This window comes from Pogona vitticeps, chromosome 2 (genome assembly GCF_051106095.1).
Source record: "Pogona vitticeps strain Pit_001003342236 chromosome 2, PviZW2.1, whole genome shotgun sequence".
Lineage (NCBI taxonomy): Eukaryota > Metazoa > Chordata > Lepidosauria > Squamata > Agamidae > Pogona > Pogona vitticeps.
The window spans coordinates 134,713,701-134,733,036 of record NC_135784.1 but is presented as its reverse complement, the minus strand read 5'-3'; the positions used below and the strand labels follow the sequence as shown (position 1 = coordinate 134,733,036).

Below are 19,336 nucleotides of genomic sequence, written 5' to 3'. Positions count from 1 at the left end.
TGCACGTTGGAAAACCAGCATAAAAGTTCAATAAGTTAATACATCTTGACAATCCTTGAAAACAAATAACTACGGCATACACTAAACCTCTTTCAGATTTTCCTAGTGTAGAAATCGTTGACACACAACCCAAAGCAATCTATTTTTACCACACAGGAAAGCCTCTGACTCCTTCCTTCCACCAGAGTGATAACGTGCTATTTGTGGGGGGGAAATAATTAACAGACATGATCCCCTCCATTCATCCGCTACTGACTCTTCTGGGTCTTGAAGAGAACTAGGGAGAATTCATGGCTGCTTGGCAGCTGGCAAGGAGCCAGCGCCTTGTGTACTAAGGATGATGGCCTCATGCTAAGGAGAGGGAAGAGATGGTTCTCCAAGGGTGGCTGGACTGAACTCCAATCAAGCCCTGGCCCGCATAACCAGTAGTAAGGGAAGGACAGGAACTGGAGTTTAACAACACTTAAAATACCAATCCAAACATCTGGTCCAGTAGAGTCTATCTTGGTCAGCGGCAGCCATCCAAAGCCTCAGGACAGGACTCTTCCCTGTCCAAGTTCCTGTAGTTGGAGTCGCTGGCGTATTAAACCCAAAACCTTTTATCTGCAAAACTGTTATCTGTGCCCCAGTAAGTCTGTGCAATATTATTTCCCTCTAAATATTAACATGACAGACATTAAGTTTCCCTTTCCAATCTTGTTCCACCGTTTGTCAAACTTTCTAAAATTTGAGTCAATCCCTGCTCCTTCCTGCGTCCCAGTCTTGCTGTGCTCCCTCCGATGTGTGGCAGACTTTACTGAAAATTTCTACAGCTCTCTCTTTTGCAGCTCCCCTTTTTTTCTGCTTTTGCAGCAGGTATGGACGAAATGCAGCTCTGGGACAGCATGTAGTCCCACAGCCTGCTCCCGCAGCCTCTAGTCTAGACCCTCCCCGCCCTCTTTTTTTTCCAAGCACAAAATGTGAATCACAGTTACTGAACAACTCTAAGGACCGGTAAGTCACCGCTACAGACCGCCCCACAAAGTTCAACACCAGAAAATATCAATTTTCAGGCACTTCTGATTTTATCCCCCTCCTCCCCATTTTGGTGGTCCGTGCAGCCCCCCCTCCAAGAGGATGCCAAAGGTTGAACCCTGGTTCTGAGATGTGCCAAAGTTGTTTAGTAACTGTTCCCTGCTCTTGCAAATGATACCAGCCTTTATCCTTGCACATGGATTCTGCCTCATCCCTGGTGTGCTGGAACAGAGCACCAAATCAGAACTTCTCCAGTTCCAATGAACCTAACCCAGTTCTCTTTGAACAGATCTTTAGTGTGATTATGCTCTAGCACAGAGAAGTACTTTAATTGGTTTACTGAAGCGTGTTAACACCGGCTGACATTTCATCTGGCTTGTTAATGCTCTCTCCTTCCCAAGCATTTGACATAACGGATTAAAAGCACACACTGTAACACCAACATTGTTTGCACTGGCATTCTGGTTCACTAGGCATCTTATTACACCTTGCTACTGCACAAAAAACAGAAGCCCAACAGGAACCTGCCTGCCTGCCTGCATGATGGGGTCGAAGTCTCTTGAGATTCCCTGTCTGTGGACTATCACGGAAGAATTCCTTTCACTCCATTTATATGAAGTGGTTAGACCACCCCTTTGCAAGCCTTTCCAAGTTGCACAATCCCTCTAAAGAGAAGGCAAAAGGCAATCCATCTTTTTTGGATACCATGGTTTCCCAACTCAGCCGGTAAGTGTCGGATGAGCTAAACCGAAACTGACGGCTCAATTAAAAATTGGTGAGTGAAAATGTGGGAGGTGAGTCAGCGCCATCTGGGAAGGGGAGTGATGGAAAAAAAGTTGCCTCCTCTTCAATGGAACACAAAGGACTAAGGGAGCAAGGAGCGGAACCTGGGAAAGGAGCCAAACGAAATAAAGGAGCCGGTTTGAGCCACTGTGGGAAAGAGCTACAAGGGGAGGGAAACCAGCCCCTGATGCAAACAAGCTGAAGCCAAGGCTGTCAAGATCAGGAACTGGTTGGGCCCTGTTAACACCAGATGGAATTAATCACACTCTTTCCCCCCCCCCGCAACACACGCATACACACACTTTTGTTTTTGTCTGCTTTTCAAATCCAAAGGCAGCAGATTGTTTACATGTGTGTATTTTGGCAGCCCAACCTGAATCCCCCCAAGGGAAGATCAGCTAAATGTTTGTCTTTACACCAGAAACATCTTGTTGATAGCTTTTGGAACATCAATCCCCTCTTCTCCATTTTTCTTCTTGGAGTTGGATAAACACACAACAGCACCAGAAGTATGTACATGCATGCACACGCCCCTAGGAAAGCAGGAATCCAAACCAATATGACCTTAATTATCAATATTCTGAACTACAGAAATGTGCAATTTTAAAGAGAAAGTGTTGTTCCCTTAGAAGTTGCCCACAACCCTTATTTCTCTTCCTCTGAGCTTCTTTTCGATTCCTTAAGTCTAAGCATTCAGCCCTGGCACCAGCCAACTCCTCAGATCCCTTCTGGCTGGGCTTTGTGACTCACACAGCCTTCATCTGCTTCTCCTGGTAACTCTTTGCAATGTCCAGTCTCCATGTCAACAAGTCTAGCTGAATAATAAGCACACACTCATTGCTGATGGACAGGCACAAGAATTACTTTAGAACATTCAGCTTTCAAAGACATAGTACAACTTATGAGCATGAGAACTGCCTCCACTGAAAAATTACTGTCTGCGGAAAGATACAGACATAAAAGCTGGAATTCCAGCGATCTTTTTACCAAGGAGCAGCTATGTCTTAGATCAGCAGTCTCCAACCTTTTTGGGACCACAGACCGTTTGGGGGGGGGTGCAGGCTCCATGTGCGACCCGGTTGGGGGGCGGGGGCATGCTTGCGGAGGGGCGTGTCACACTTGCGGAGGAGAGTGTCACGCTTGCGCACATGCTGTAATTCATGGTCTCAAACTAGGAGTGCCAAAGGCTGTGGAACCTTCAGAGAGTATATGAGATTGTTAAAAAAGACCCACGGAATCCCCAAATGAATTCCTGACAAGGCTCAAGGATGGTTTTCGCCGGTACACACACCTTGATCCGGATTTGGAATCAACAGCCAGCTGTGCTACAGGTGCAGCTCCAAAAGCACCCAGACATGTGTGACTGCAGCCACTGAACTGCCTGAGTCCTGCAGCTGGTCTGGTCAGACAGCTTTGCATCAGCTGTAGCACAGCTACACAAAAGCACTTTGCACATGTCTCTCTGCTGTCTGTCTACTCATTGTCTAAGATACAAGGGTGCTTCTGAGGAGAGATATTTGCTCAATAAAATGCTATGTACAACAACTCTGAGTCAAGTTTCTTTATTAGACAAGGCAGCTCAGAGCCGTGCTCCTAGGGAAGGATACTGCAGGAAAAAGGGAGGGACACAAACCCTATTGTCATTGATAATGATGGGAAGGGTGGGAAGGAATGCATGGTTTGCAAATCATGAGCTGTGTGGAATGACTCATGAGGGTGAGGGGGCTGGGAAGACACTGGCATGGATACAGGCTGGTGCCCTAATCATCAGTCAGGAGGTACGGGATAGACAAGGTATCACTGGGATGGATACAAGCTGGCCCCACCAATGATGAGCCAAGAGGCGAGAGTGGGAGGGATTCAAATTGCCCCCCCCCAATCATGAACCAGGAAGAAAGGGGCAGGTGGATTGACAGTGGAAGGGATTCAAGCTGGCCCTCCAATCATAAGTCACAAATTTAGTATTGTAGAAGGGACCCAAGCTGCCCAATCATGAGTAAAAACAGAAGGAAGAGTCCAAGTGCAAACTCAACATTACCCAACCAGGAAGGAGAGCAGGAAGATGGACAGTGAAAGGGCCAGGCCTTGAACTGTGTAGAGTTGTGTAGAATTGTGCAGGGTTGTGTCAGATAGACAACAGACTATAGTATCGCTGGAAAGCAGCGCCTAAGAATTATTGCCTGAAGTATAACTTTACACAGCTCTAGTCACTAACCTTGCCACTAATCATGAGCTAGGGTAGGGGGAAGAGGGAGTAATGTGAGGCCATCCTACAGATCAATAAACAGAAGTTTTCTTTGGCTGCCTCCTGTGGTTCTCTCAGACAGTGGGGCAGGTGGACGTTTAAATGAGAGAAAGGCAGATGTCATGGGGGCACTCTGACTGCACCAGATGCACTAGGAGGGGCTTAGCCTTCTACAGCGCAAACTGGTGTCGCAATGGATTTCAGGGCAGCTGCAGAAAGGACTTGCATTTGGGGGAAATAGCACACTGTACCATTAACAGGCATCTCTCTCTTAATTACGAGAGTCTGATTCAGCTAGCCTAAGGCCAGCCTGGCTAGTTAGGATTGTGCCCTAAGTCAGGACAAGAAAAAGAAAGGAAGATTTATTTTAGTGCTAACATTTTCTGAATTTGGACCAGGGTTCTGTGGCATAAATAGTGCTTTGAATGGCAGTTAGTTCTCCAACATCTTCTAATATTCCATTCTTGACTCTTGACCTAAAAACGAGTAGGTAAATAGCTCCACGTCATTAACTAATATAGTTAACAGATGCTCATTTGGAGATACTACTTATCATTTATGAGTTTATAAGAAAAACAAAAAACAAAGCAGCCTGATAGCAGCCCATCCAGAAGTATTTATGATTCACAGGACAAGACTTATTTCACTCTTTCAAGCAGCCTTAAGTTGGGCATAAGTGTGTGAGAGATATTTAAATAACTGTTGACATACCACTGAGGAAATAATGAGTGAAGGTGTCACATGACCTCTGAGGTCACATGATTGCTGGAGCAAGAGTGCTCTAAGTTCTTGACAGCTGGCCTTGCCTACTTGCTGTTTTCCTGCCTAAACAGCCATTGGGAGCAGCGTGAGATAGAGGTTCATGGTTTGTAGAGATGTACTCTGTAGACGGACAGGATTGCTTCCTGTTTTGTCTATAGCTCTGGAAACTACATTAAGGCGTTGCCTGGGTAGTGTAGGTTTAAAATGGTGAGGTCTGGCAGGGCAGTTGATGTGCTACTTTTGAGAGATTGCTGTTGGTTTTAAATAGAGATAAATGGGTTTGTTAGGAGGCAGCCAGGCGTAAGCTGGATTTCAATAACAGACTTCCCACACAGATGGGAAAGAGTAGCATTTATGGGGATGCTTTTCTGGGTGCCCCCTTTCAGATAGTGTAGTTGTTGGAAATGAAACCTAGCATGATTGTATTCGGTTAATCTCCTTCCTTAGTAACCATAATTAGAAAAAAAGGTTTTGTTTATGTTGTTCAGAAATGAACAACATACCTCTTTAGATATTGTTTCCAAGTCTGAAGGGTTCCAAAGATTATTGTGTCTGAAATATTTACCCATTTAATGTGTTACTATGCAGGATCTATTGACTTGTTCAGCTTAAAAATTCTCTTTCTGGGTTAATTTCTCTTGTATTTATTTCCATATTCATAGTGTTAATTACTTGCTCAAAATTTAAAGAGATAGTAGCTTATAAATGTTAATATATAATCACATAGCTATCTTCTAGGTAAAACAACAACAGCTGTGTAAAGTTATACTTCAGGCAACCTTATGGTTAGGCACTGACCAGGTAAGGGATCAAAACTCAATTTAGATTTCTTTATTTTTTACTACCTTCCCTTCTCATACAGGCCAAGACACCAACCAGGTAAGAGATCAAAACTAATTCTGGTTTATTTCTTCCTTTTTAACTGCCTTCCCTCCTTATATAGGCCAAGACACTGACCAGGTAAGAGATCAAAACTGATTTTGGTTTATTTCTTCCTTTTTAACTGCTTTCCCTCCTTATATACAGTGGGGTCTTGACTTGAGAACTTAATCCGTATTGGAAGGCGGATCTCAAGTCAAAAAGTCTGTAAGTCAAGTCTCCATTGACCTACAGTGCATTGAAAACCGATTAATCCCGTAACAGGCCGTTTTTGTTCCATTTTGGTTTTTTTCTGGTCTGTAAGTCAAATCTCAGTCTGCAAGTCAAACCTAAATTTTGCGGCCAGAGACGTCTGTAACTCAAAAAGTCTGTAAGTCAAGCCGTCTGTAAGTCAAGGGTCCACTGTAGGCCAAGACACTGACCAGGTAAGAGATCAAAACTGATTTTGGTTTATTTCTTCCTTTTTAACTGCCTTCCCTCCTTCTACAGTAGTGCCTCGCTTAGCGACGTTAATTCGTCCCGCAAAAATCGCTGCAGAAAGAAAACGTCGCTAAGCGATATAAAAAAGCCCATAGAAACGCATTAAAACACGATTAATGCGTTCCTATGAGCTTAAAACTCACCTTTAAGCGAAGATCCTCCATAGCGCCGCCATTTTTGGTGCCTCTAAAGCGAGGAATCCGTCCCTAAACACAGCGGGCGGCCATTTTGTTTACCCGGCGGCCATTTTGAAACTGCTGATCAGCTGTGTGAAAATGGGCGTTTTGCGATGATCGCTTCCCTGCGATCATCGCAAAGCGAAAATAACCCATAGGGACCATCGCAAAGCGATCACTTTTGCGATGGAAAAAGTCCATCACAAAGCGATTTCTTCGCTAAGCGGAGCGACTGCTATGCGAGGCACCACTGTATAGGCCAAGACACTGAGCAGGTAGGAGATCAAAATTGATTTTGGTTTATTTATTTCTTTTTAACTGCCTTCCCTCCTTGTACAGGCCAAGATACCGACCAGGTAAGAGATCAAAACTAATTTTGGTTTATTTTTCCAGTTTTACTGCCTTCTCTCCTGTGCTGTTTTTTGTGTTTTGGTGTGTTTTTCCCCAGTCCCATCACGTTTGAGCTGGCTGTGTGTATGTGGAGGGTGTTTTTGTGTTTTTTTCCCTCAGCCCCATGGTGCTCTGCTGGGACTGTGTGTGTGTGTGGTTGTGTTTTTTTCCCCAGCCCCATCGCATTCCGCTGGGGCTGGCTGTGTGTGGGAAGGTTGTGTTTTTTCCCCCAGCCCCATGGCATTCCGCTGGGGCTAGCTGTGTGCGTGTGGGTTTTTTGAGTGCTTTTTCCCAGTCCCATAGCGTTCCCCTGGGGCTGGCTGTGTTTTTTGTTTGTTTGTTTGTTTGTTTGTTTTGGTGTGTTTGTTTTTCGGCCCCAGCACATTCCTATGGGGCTTGCAGTGTTTTATTTTTATTTTATTTTGCAGCCGGAACAGATTAATGGGGTTTCAATGTATTCCTATGTGAAATGGTGCTGCGACTTACGACCATTTTGAGTTATGCAAATCTTCTGGAACGGATTAGGGTCGTAAGTCGAGGCACCACTATAGTATGGTTGCTGACCTTGAGCCAGATATCCTGGAGAGTGAAGTCAAGTGGGCCTTAGAAAGCACGGCTAACAACAAGGCCAGTGGAGGTGATGGCATTCCAGTAAAACTATTTAAAATCTTAAAAGATGACGCTATTAAAGTGCTACACTCAATATGCCAGCAAGTGTGGAAAACCCAGCAGTGGTCAGAGGATTGGAAAAGATCAGTCTACATCCCAATCCCAAAGAAGGGCAATGCCAAAGAATGCTCCAACTACCATACAATTGCACTCATTTCACACACTAGTAACGTTATGCTCAAAATCCTACAAGGTAGGCTTCAGCAGTATGTGGACCAAGAACTCCCAGAAGTCCAAGCCGGATTTTGAAGGGGCAGAGAAACTAGAGACCAAATTGCTAACATGCGCTGGATTATGGAGAAAGCCAGAGAGATCCAGAAAAACATCTACTTCTGCTCCATTGACTACGCAAAAACCTTTGACTGTGTGGACCACAACAAACTGGCAAGTTCCTAAAGAAATGGGAGTGCCTGACCACCTCATCTATCTCCTGGAAAATCTATATGTGGGACAGGAAGCAATAGTTAGAACTGGATATGGAACAACTGATTGGTTCAAAATTGGGAAAGGAGTACAACAAGGCTGTGTATTGCCTCCCTGATTATTTAACTTATATGCAGAATACATCATGCGGAAGGCTTGACTGGATGAATCCCAAACCAGAATTAAGATTGCCGGAAGAAATATCAGATATGCAGATATCTCAGATATCTCAGATATGCAGATGATACCACTCTGATGGCAGAAAGTGAGGAGGAATTAAAGAACCTCTTAATGAGGGTGAAAGAGGAGAGCGCCAAAAAACGGCTTGAAACTCAACATCAAAAAAACTAAGATCATGGCCACTGGTCCCATCACCTTCTGGGAAATAGAAGGGGAAGATATGGAGGCAGTGACAGATTTACTTTCTTGGGCTCCATGATAATGGCAGATGGAGACAGCAGCCATTAAATTAAAAGATGCCTGCTTCTTCAGAGGAAAGCGATGACAAACATAGACAGCATCTTAAAAAGCAAATACATCACCTTGCTGACAAAGGTCCGCATAGTCAAAGCTATGGTTATTCCAGTCGCAATGTATGGAAGTGAGAGCTGGACCATAAAGAAGGCTGACCGCCGAAGAACTGATGCTTTTGAATTGTGGTGCTGGAGGAGGCTCTTGAGAATCCCCTGGACTGCAAGGAGAAGAAACCTATCCGTTCTGAAGGAAATCAACCCTGAGTGCTCACTGGAATGACAATCCTGAAGCTGAGGCTCCAGTCCTTTGGCCATCTCATGAGAAGACTCCCTGGAAAAGACCCTGATGTTGGGAAAGTGTGAAGGCAAGAGAAAAAGGGGATGGCAGAGGACAAGATAGTTGGGCAGTGTCATGGAAGCTACCAACATGAATTTGACCCAATTCCAGGAGGCAGTGGAAGACAGGAGAGCCTGGCATGCTTTGGTCCATGGGGTCACAAAGAGTCGGAGATGACTTAACGACTAAACAACAAAATAGTTTGTTGGCAGGAGAGGTAGGTAAATGGGAGGAACACAAGGTCCTATCCAGACCTGCTCTCTTCACACATTTTGTCTCCATCTCACTCCTTAGCCAAATCTTCAAACACACCCCACTCAGTCCCTACATCTGAATTCATCCACTATCACATTGACCTGCCCTCCCCACACCTCCCTCCCTCCAGCAACCAACAGAACATGTCTCTTCTCCTCCTACCCACAATCCCCCATCATTGCTCTTCATATGCACATACCCAGATATACTATTACTTAAAAAATCCATCACCTCTAGACCCACCCAACTCCCCTTTCATACATACACACTCCACCTTCTTCCCAGCTATATGGCTCTCCTACAGGAGATCCTCCCCTCCCAATCCCACACCTTGCCACATGACGACTCCTCTGCCCCACATGGACAAAAAGCATCCCACTATGCACTCCCCTCATCCCTTCCATGTCCCACATGCCCGACAGCCCTAACCAATCTCTCACACCATTTATAACATGCCCCCCCCACAACCCACCCCTCAATAGAGGGGTTAAAATCAGTTAAGTGTGTTCCTAGTTAACTCCAACACTTGAATCCATCTCTGTATTTCTGGAACTGGTGGGCAATGTATACCTCTGCCGGTGTGGATTCATACGCTTGCTTGGAACTACCGTATTTTTCGCACGTCTCCTGATTTGACATAGGCAGATAGAGGCACCAATTGGCGCTTCCCACAAGGCTGTGCTGGGGCTGGATGTTGGTGCAATTATAAGATCCTTCTGCCTCCAGCCAGCCCTTTTTTTTTTTTTAGTTAACCTGCCCACCCTGGGTCCAGTGTGGCTGAGGTGGTCGCTTCGGGGCCAGATAGGAATTTTGGGTCTGTCTCACCTGATTGGCATATAAAAGGTGGATGGACATATTTTTACCTATCCCACACTGTTTACCCATGGGATTCTGAGGGCTATTCTAGGTTTGACTCCTGTTTAAATAGATCAAACTGTCAGGTAGTGCGGAAGAGAAGGTGAGTTTCAATGAGCTCCCAAAAAGCACATGGGGTCCTACTGCACCCAGCATCACAGCAACCAGGATCTAGTGCTTCACTTGCTGGGATGAGGGGTGAATAAGATATAGTCCCATCCATTGCATGTCTTAGTGTTAGACGGATGGATGGCAGATAGGGAGGTTTTTCTTCCCAGTCTTTGGCCATCTGGGTACGAGCTGTTCAGGGGACATCTCTGACCAGGGGCTTTGGACTCGCCCACTTAGGATTGGAGAGGGAGTAAGAGATAACCCAAGAGCCTGCCCCAGGGATCCACATGACGTCCAGGCCCCTCTGCAGGATGAGAGTGATTGGAGGTTAAAAGCAATAAAGGGTGGCCCTAGTTAACTCCAACACCTGTGTCCGTCTCTTTATTTCGGGAGTGGGTGGGCAGAGATTAAATAACAGTGGTGGGGGAAAATACTGAATATTAGTTTCATGAACTTTAAAATATCATGTGAATAAATCTACAGTGTTTTGGAAATTCATAGTATTATTGTATATTCCAAAGTGTCAATAGTCAACAGGGGACTACAGTGGAATATTTTAACTACAAAAATTCTCATATGCTTTCCAGACAGTTTACATGTCTCCTCTACATTTTCTCTTTTGCATTCTTTTTCGACAGCTTCACAGTTCATCCCAAAAGCAGTCTTGACTGCCACTAGCAAAGTTCCATCTCCCACCACTCCAAATGTAGGATATCCACAAGAATAATCACAGGCCTTTACAGGTAAAAGATAAAATTAATGAAAGAAGCACTGCAGGAAGAATAATCAATTATTGGTCTGGATGCAACACAACATCATTGTTTAGAGTTGTTGCATGCATGGTCAGAATGGCCACAATGACATCCAGCCTCTAATAGGAAAGGGATGAGAAGACCACTGTCTCTTCAACTGGACATGTTGGAGTAAGATGTTCCTTGCTTAAAAATTCAATTTCCTTTTTTTCCGTTTTCAGTCTGCATTTGGTCTTGCCATTAGGCACAAGGGGATGAGTGATTCAGAAGTCATATACTGTACTTTTTGTTTGTTCCTTGTTGGTCACGGCTCTTTGGCCCCAGCGATGGCAAACAAGCAGTACCAGGAAAGGAAAAGGAAAGGAAGAGAGAGGGAGGGAGGGAACGAGCGACAGACCGTCAAGATGGATGGATGGACAGGCGCGAGCGCTCCGTGGCAGGTTGCGAAAGGAGACGGGGTGGGGAGCACACGCGAAAAGGCTGTTCTCTCATCATCACACACCCCCACAGCACGTCTGGCCAGGGAGCGGAGGAGCACCAGGTGGGAGGAAAGAGAAGCGTGCAGCCAGGTTGCGAGCGGAGCTCCTCCTTTACCTCAGCCGCAGAGAGGATGAGGCGACAGCAGCAGCAGCCTCGCCAGGTGACCCACGAAGAGCGGGGGGGGGGAGAGATAAAAGTAGAAGTCCCGGTGGCGCCAAACCCCTGAGGGAGAAGACTGCCGGGCAGGACGAGGGCTCCCCTTCTGGACGCGTGGGCACTTCGGGGGGGGGGCAGACAGGACCCAGCCCCTACGAGGCGGGGAGGAAGCCCTGTGCTCGCCAAGTAGGTGCTGCCACCATTGCTACTCCTGCTCCAGGTTGGGCTGAAGTTAGAAACCAGGCAGATATTGTTGCAAGCACAACACACCCACCCATGAGCATGACACGCTCCTCCACAAGTGCAACCCCCCCGTGAATACGTGCAGGGGGCAGAGATCCGTGTCCACGGACCACTTAAAAGAAGCCCACAGACCGGCACCAGGCCGCAGACCAGGAGTTGATGAGCCCTGTCTTAGACAACGTGAACATAGTATCCCCAAGTTGTCACAGAATGCTGGCTAAATGAGGCTTATAATCAACTGAGATGAGAGAAGAAGGAGTAATTTACACTTGCTTATTGCAAATCTAATGAAATTGGGGGGTGTCACTCCTTGTAGGGATACAGAACAGAGAACAACACCACCACCTGCACATACTTATTTAGTTGCTGAGTCACTGTTTATCTCCAGCTAGGCTGACTTCCTTTCCATTGTCCTTCTGCTGGGAAGCAATGACAATTTTTATCTAGACGCAACTTTGATGTCCCCAGCTTCTTTTGGCTCAGGCACACTGAACCAAAAGAAGCTGGAACACCTGCTAGGAAAATTCTAGTATCTCCCTTAAGTTGGGTCAACCTAAGGTCTTGTCTAGGCTTCAGGTTGAAATCACAGTCGGGACCAAGTGCAGGTACTTAAGCCCTGTTCCCACCTCACCATCCCACCAGAAAGTAAACTGCCTACTCTGCAGGTTGGGCGCTGTGCTAATTCTGCAATAAACTTGACTCTGGGATACTGAAATGTCCCATTTGCTTTGTGGATTTAGTTCTGTTAGACGTGAACACACTAGAAAGCCTTCCCCTCCACCAGCACATTGACACGTTGGTCTTATTCCCAGCATACCAACAACGGAACGAATGAACGAACACACACACACACACACACACACACACACACACACACACACACACACACACACACACACACACACACACACACACACAGAGAGAGAGAGAGAGAGAGAGAGAGAGAGAGAAAGAGAGAGAGAGAGAGAGACGGAGACAGAGACAGAGAGAGAGAAATCCACCCTGCCATTTTGAAGGAAACTAAGGGGATTTTATTAGTTTTATATAGCAACTCAGACTACATAAATATATATAAAATAATAAAATCCCCTTCGTTTCCTTAAAAATAGCAGGGTGGGTTTTTTTCCAGCATTTCTTAAGAGAACCGCTACTCCTGTAGCCTTTCTGTCTGGCCCCTCTCACTAATAAAGTCTCAAGTTTGTTACAAACCTTTGGAGAAGAACATCCTCAAACACCTTTCCCTCTAAAACACTTGCATAGCAATCTTATTTATTTATTGTAATTTTTACCCCACCCATCTAATAGCCAGGACACTACTCTGGGTAAGTTACACTATGATGACATAGACATAAAATTCAATAATAATTAAAATTAAGACATCAAACAAAAAACAAACAAACTTCCAAACTAACTATATATATAAATTATTCAAAAGATGGCGGCAGAACAGAGATAATTATTGGAAAAACAATGGGATATCAGTCATTAACCCAGGGTAAGTCTTATTTATTCCATATTTCCCAAATGCTCCTCTCAACTTCTGTTCTATGCCATCCCTGTGTCCTTTACATTCTGACTTTATCCCTATGGCATCTGTGCCTCCAACATAGCCTGTGGAATCCTCCTCGCATTTCCACTGCATCCTTATTTGGCAACCACAGCTTTTCCATTGGCAGCACTTTGCTTTGCCCATCCCTTTGTACACTCTAGTTCTGTCTGCCCAGCAGAAAAACAAAACAAAAAGTCTGTGGTACCTTAAAGACTAACACAATTCATTTGCTGCAAGAATTCATGGCATCAGCTTCCTTCCATTAAAACTGATGCCACACAAAACAAGCTTTTAAAGTGCCACACCCTCCCCCTTCCCCTGTTTTCTTCACCTACATGTACCTGGTTGTGGACCGATTTTCCCCAATCATCCAGATGATGCCAGACTTAAATCAGTACAAACGAAAATAAAGAGGTGTGGTGTTTGTGCCAGGAGTGGCAAGAGATCAGGAGACAAAAGGTTATTGGATCAGAAGTGGTCCATGTTCATCTGTCAAAAAGCACAAAGTATCATTTTAAAGGGTTTCTTCAATATTTTTGAAAGAGTTGTTTTGAAAGACAGCTAATTTCAGAGATAGCTCATTAATGAAGTAAATCTCCACTGTGGAGTGCTCAGAGTGGAAGCTTTCAATTCACTGAGATACTTTAAAAAACACACAGACAGCATAATAGACAATTTCAAAAGTATTTCTTCAAGGTTTCTAAAATATTTTCAAACAATTTCTTTGAAAATGTAGTTTTCCTAAGGATAAGTGCAGGTGCAAGTATAAAAGTGGGTAGAAACCCTGGCAGGGATCCCCACTCATGTAGCACAAAAGATGGTGGCAGTGGGGAAAATGTTCTATTTCAGTGCTTCCCATCCTTGGATAGTCCCAGGTGTCCTTGGACTGCAACTCCCAGAAACTCTGGTCAGCACAGCTAATGGTGAAGGCTTCTGGGAGTTGCAGTCCAAGGACACTCGGGACTAGCATGGGAACCAAGGATGGGAACCACTCTTCTGTACAAATGAGCCCAGACTAACCCAGCTATCATCACCACTCTGGAAACTGGTATTTGCCTAGTTTGAGAATTTTTGATTAATAAAGGAAGAAGAATATGGATAATGGAAGAAGAAGATTATTGCAGGGTGGAGGGGAACACAGTTGATTTGTATTTTGATTTATGTATTTTATGTTGTAGTTAAAATAAAATAAATAAAGGGGAAGAAGAATTTTTGATCAAAGCTTATCTGGGTCAATCTAACTATCTTCTTTCTTCATCAAATTCGCATATTTCTACCAGCATCTAGTTTGCTATAGTCTGGAGAACAGAGCTAAATGTTTTCATGCTCCATACTAACCACAGCTTCACCATCCATCATTATGGGAATTAAATTAACCTGTTTCCCCGAAAATAAGACCTAACCTGAAAATAAGCTCTAATATGATTTTTCAGGATGCCTGTAATATAAGCCCTACCCCAAAAATAAGCCCCAGTTAATGTGAAACCCCGCCCTCCACCCTTGTGCAGCAATCAGAAGATGACATGACTGTATTTGAATAAATGTAGATGGTTGTACATGAAAAAAATAAGACATCCCCTGAAAATAAGCCCTAATGCATTTTTGGAGCAAAAATTAATATAAGACCCCGTCTTATTTTCGGGGAAACATGGTTATCAAGGTACTTATTCTGGATCAGAGCTGATACCATAGTAGAGTAAGCTGAAAATCATTCCACTGAAATAGTTGTCTATATACAACTTGCTTTGCTCTAGATAAAAATTAATATATTCTTATTCTTCCAAAGTGTCAACATGGTAAATGTCTGAATGAGGGTGGATAAAAATCAACAATTTTAAAAAGAATAATTTAAAAAATTGAATCTGAATTTGATTTTTTTAAAAAATCCTTTTTGTTTATTTTTAAAAACCCTACAAAATGATAATTTTACATACAACGTGGTATAATTTAGAGATCTCTTTATTATAAACTGTAATTCGTAAATATGATCCAACATTTCATGCACTGGGACCTCAAGTTTATGGAATTCTGTACAGATTAATCTGCTTAATTTTTGTATTTGCTCAAACACTCAGTCAAGAAGACACCATTTTTTTGCTTTTCTCAAATTGGCTTTGTGTCTCTAGAGATGTTTTTGTGTCATGTGAAGTTGCTTTTGGCCTATGACACCCCTAGGAATTAGGGATCAGCCTCCCACTCACTGGGACCCTGCCGCCTCACAAAGGTTTGTTACCAGGGCAAGTTGCGCTGCTTGTGGGACAGCCAAGCCAAGGCCCCCTTCCAACACTCTTTGCACCAACGGCTGCATGGTTCTGCAGCCATCTCCCTTCCAGAGGTGTCTGAATACTACTCAGGGGGCTGGGGACACATGTCTGTTCCAACACATGGGCTTAAGAGAACATCCCACGTATGCTAAACCTGAAACAGTCCCTGCCTTACCCCGAGTAGTGTGTGGCATACTCCCTACGACAAATATCACACCTTAACTCCAAACAACTAGCAGAGCCATGCAAATCTCTCCACAGGACCATTCCTTGGATACCTCAGATAGGGCGCTGCCAGCAAAGCTGTGCCACTCCAGTCAAGGTCTCCTTCTTCTCCCACAAGGACTGCCTGCCATGCTGACCTCATAAGGCACTTAGTAGGTGGTGCTTCGCTTTTGGATATTTCACCAGGACTCTGAAGATGGCTCGAACCACAGTCCTTCCACTCCTCTATGAGCCCAGGAAGCTGCCTGACACCAGGGTCAGACTCTTACACCCATGTCTGTGTTTCCAGCTTCTAGATGTCATCTATTTCCATCCCTCAGTTCCGAAACTGTCCATTCCCTGTATGGCTTTTGTTCCCAAATCACAGGTGCCTTCCTTTCCATGTCATGCATACGCAGGGCTTGGGACAGGCTACTTGTTAGTATGGCCACACACTGGGGTGGGTGGGAAGAGGACTCTTGAGAGTTGTTGTCCAAAACGACACCAACTTCCAAGCTCTCGGACTTCAAAATCAATATAAAAAGGACTCCAAATTGTACCAGAGAAGTAGCAGTGGATGAGCCATTTGTCCCTCCCTCTTGCTAATTCCCCCTATCTAAATACTGTAGTCTTAACTCCCCAAGCTTATTAGCATCACAGAGGAGCGAGTGGAGGGATGAGTAAGAACTGGCTGCCACCCCATACAAATCCATGTGGGAGCAAGTCTCCTTGAATTCAAAGGACTTACTTCCGAACAGACCTGCTTAGAACTCCACTGACTGTTAATACAACTGTCTCGAGTTTCAGTGCAGCTGTTTAAAAGTTGAAATAATGACATTAAGAGTTCTGACCATGGAGTTTATTATGTACAGCTTGGTCTGTATCTCCAGCAAGCATGAGGAATGTCCTCTCCTCCAAATCAGCTTATTCCAGCTATAAATGTGATGTTTCTCCTTTTGTCTTACTTGAAACTTGTCATTTCTCTGCCCATATCTCTCTTGGCAAATCCTTTCATTCCCTGTTGTCCAAATTCAGCAGGACTCCCACCACCAAACCTTAGCCAGGGCTCACCAGGGGTACTTTTTCTCTCAAGAATCGGCCACAGAATGTCTGCTGCAAGGAGAATGTGCCTCTGAGCATGCGTGGGGTGCTTCTGAGCTATGACGATCGCTGAAATTTGAATGTAAGGCACCCAAGTCAAAATATAAGATTTCCCCCATACCTCCTGTGAAGAGAACCAATCACTTCTGAGTGCTCTAAACTGTACTTAGAAAACCTTGCAAAGAGCCAAGAATTGGCTTGACACCACGTAATTATTAAGTTCCTCCGAGGGGCAGTATCCTTCCATCAACTCTGAGTAAGCGTAACCATCCTCCAAATCTCACTTATTGAGGGCTGGTGCCCATTTTGGTCAGGGGGGCAGAAGGCAGGGCAGAAGTGGACAGAGCCAGGAGCAAAAGTAAGGACTCCTATTCATACATGCACACATCACACACATGCTCACCCTCTGCCTCTGGTAAGGATGGAGGCAGGCAGGAGAAAAAGGCTGGTGGCGGGTGGGCGGCAGGGCCCCGCGAAGTTTAACCTTGGGGTATAAGGCGAGGAAACAACCTGCATCTATACCCCTCGTTTTAAAAAAAAAACAATAACTCGAGGAGGGCATCTCAGAGCATGTGTAGAGTGCCTCTTCCTCCTCCGCCAGCTGCGCCCGCGTGTCTCAACAAGTAGGAAACGGCGGGCAAAAGCTTTGACGTCGCTACTGAGGGAGAGACCCCAGCAGCAGCCTTGGTCCGCCGCCGCCCCCCCCCCCCTCCGGCCGGGGATTCCCGCCTCCACGTCGCTCTCATTCCTAACCAGCAACTTTCCGGGGCTATTCACGTCCCCGGCCAGCTTTTCCCGGCCCCCGTCTCTCCAAAGGAACACGCCCCGTCGCCTCCCGCCCGAGGCCGCGCTGAGCGGAGCGCGCCGAACCGGAGCCACCTTCTGCGGCTCGCCAAGAGCGCGCCGGGCGCGCGCAAACGGGGGGGGGGGCGCACAAGGGCCCTCTTTATCTCTCGGCGGCCGCCGCGCCCCCCCCCCCCGCATCCCGCCCCCCGCCGCTTCTCACCTCCACGTGCTGGCGCTCCACCTCCACCGCCACCACCTCATGGCTCCGGTGGTCCTGAGCCCGGCACAGCTGGCAGATGCAGCTCCGGTCGGTGCGGCAAAAGCTCTCCAAGGGCTTGAGGTGCAGCTTGCAGAGGCTCTCCTCGATGCGCCGCAAGGGCGGCACCAGCCGGTGGCCCTGGAACGCGGGGCTTTTGAGATGAGGCTGCAGGTGAGGGGCGCAGAAGGAGGCCAAGCACACCAGGCACGACTGCGCCGCCTCGGCCCGCTCCTCGCCCGTGCAGAAGTCGCAGAGCACCTCCGGGCGCGGGGCCGGACAAGCCTCGGCCTCTCCCGCCGGCCGGCCGGAGTCGGGGTTGTCCTCGGCAGCACGCGGCTCCGACGCCGCCTTCTCCTCCTCGGGAGACATCCTAGCCGAGCCCGGGCTCCTCGGGGCGGCGGAGGCGGGCTGACGGAACTGCAAGAGCTCGGCCAGGGTGTGGTTCTTACGGAGCTGGAGGTCGGCCGGGAAGGGTTCCTGGCAGAGGGGGCAGCGGGAGGTGCCTTGCCCGCCGCTGGAGACGCCCGCCGCCGCCGCCGCCGGGTGGTGCCTGTGGGCCTCGAGGCAGCTCAAGCAGAAGTTGTGGCCGCAGGGAGTGGTGACGGGGTCCTTCAGGGCGTCGAGGCAGATGGGGCAGCTGAAGGGGCCTTCCTGGAGGTGGGAGGCGAGGAGGGGGCCGCAGCCGGTCTCCATGCTGCTGAAGGCCACCCCGAGGCGGAGAGCGCCGGCGGCTGCTTTTCCAGGGCAGGGCAGGGCAAAAGGGGGGGGGGGGAGAGGCGAGCCAACTCCGCCCCTCAGGAGGGACTCACGACCGCTGGCCAGCCCCCCCCCCCCCCGCCGGCTCCATTCAAAATAACAGCGGTCCTGAGCTGGGAAACGCCGTGACTGGGTCGTGAAAAAGTTAGAAATGATATTTTGCCCGGCGAAGGGTCCCGCTGGAACTCGCGGGCTTTTTAATGACCCCAAGGAGGAAAATTGTCTCTTTTAGGGAGGCTTCCCTGTATCTTTTGCGCGCGCCACCGGCATTCCGCGTGTCCGGCTGCCCCCAAGGCTCCAGTCTCGGAAATTCACTTGAAGGTGTTTTAAAGTCTAGACCTAACGTCGAACAATTGAGTACTAATTGAAGAAATCCAGTTTTTCAGGGGTTTAGGGGGTCGCTTTTTCCCCCACCCCCACCCCCGAATATGCAAGGTGGGCCAACCTGCCTCCTCCAGTAACTTTCGAAAGCGGAAGACCGTGTGAATGGGCCAAAGATGTAGGTGTTCACGGCAAATCCTTTACTTTGCGCTCCGGGATTGATGTGTAAGGATCGGGGTTTTCTATGATCGCTTCGGAATGATAGGGACATTTTAATAACAGTTTACATTTCCTCGTGTCGTGCAAGTGTTGGGCGCTGGCTAGAATTTCCAAAGAATTGTTTCCTAAGTACTGTAGTTAATTTCCAATGGTTTTAAGTAAAGTCGAGCGCCAGATGGGATGCGCCGGCTGTGCAAACTTTACTCCATGGGCGCCCTCTAGTGATCATTTCTTAAAGCACAGGTTGCAAGCCAGGTCCTTTTACGTTTCATAACCGAGTAGAAATTTAGATTTGACTAGTGCCACGTGATCCCAAGGAAAAACATAAGGGTTGTTTATAAAACTTATGAATAGGGTAGAAAATATAATCGGGAAGGAGATTTTTCTCCATCTT

The 19,336-nt window shown here is 46.7% G+C and overlaps 1 protein-coding gene across 1 annotated transcript in view; it reads right to left on the bottom strand.

Moving 5' to 3' along the window:
• The window catches only part of TRIM47 (tripartite motif containing 47), a 51,215-nt gene that overhangs the window by 12,417 nt on the left and 19,462 nt on the right, over positions 1–19,336 (bottom strand). The window contains exon 7 of the mRNA XM_072990519.2: positions 17,608–18,630. Within this exon, the coding sequence (XP_072846620.2) occupies positions 17,608–18,630 (1,023 nt within the window). The remainder of the gene's footprint in view (positions 1–17,607; positions 18,631–19,336) is intronic.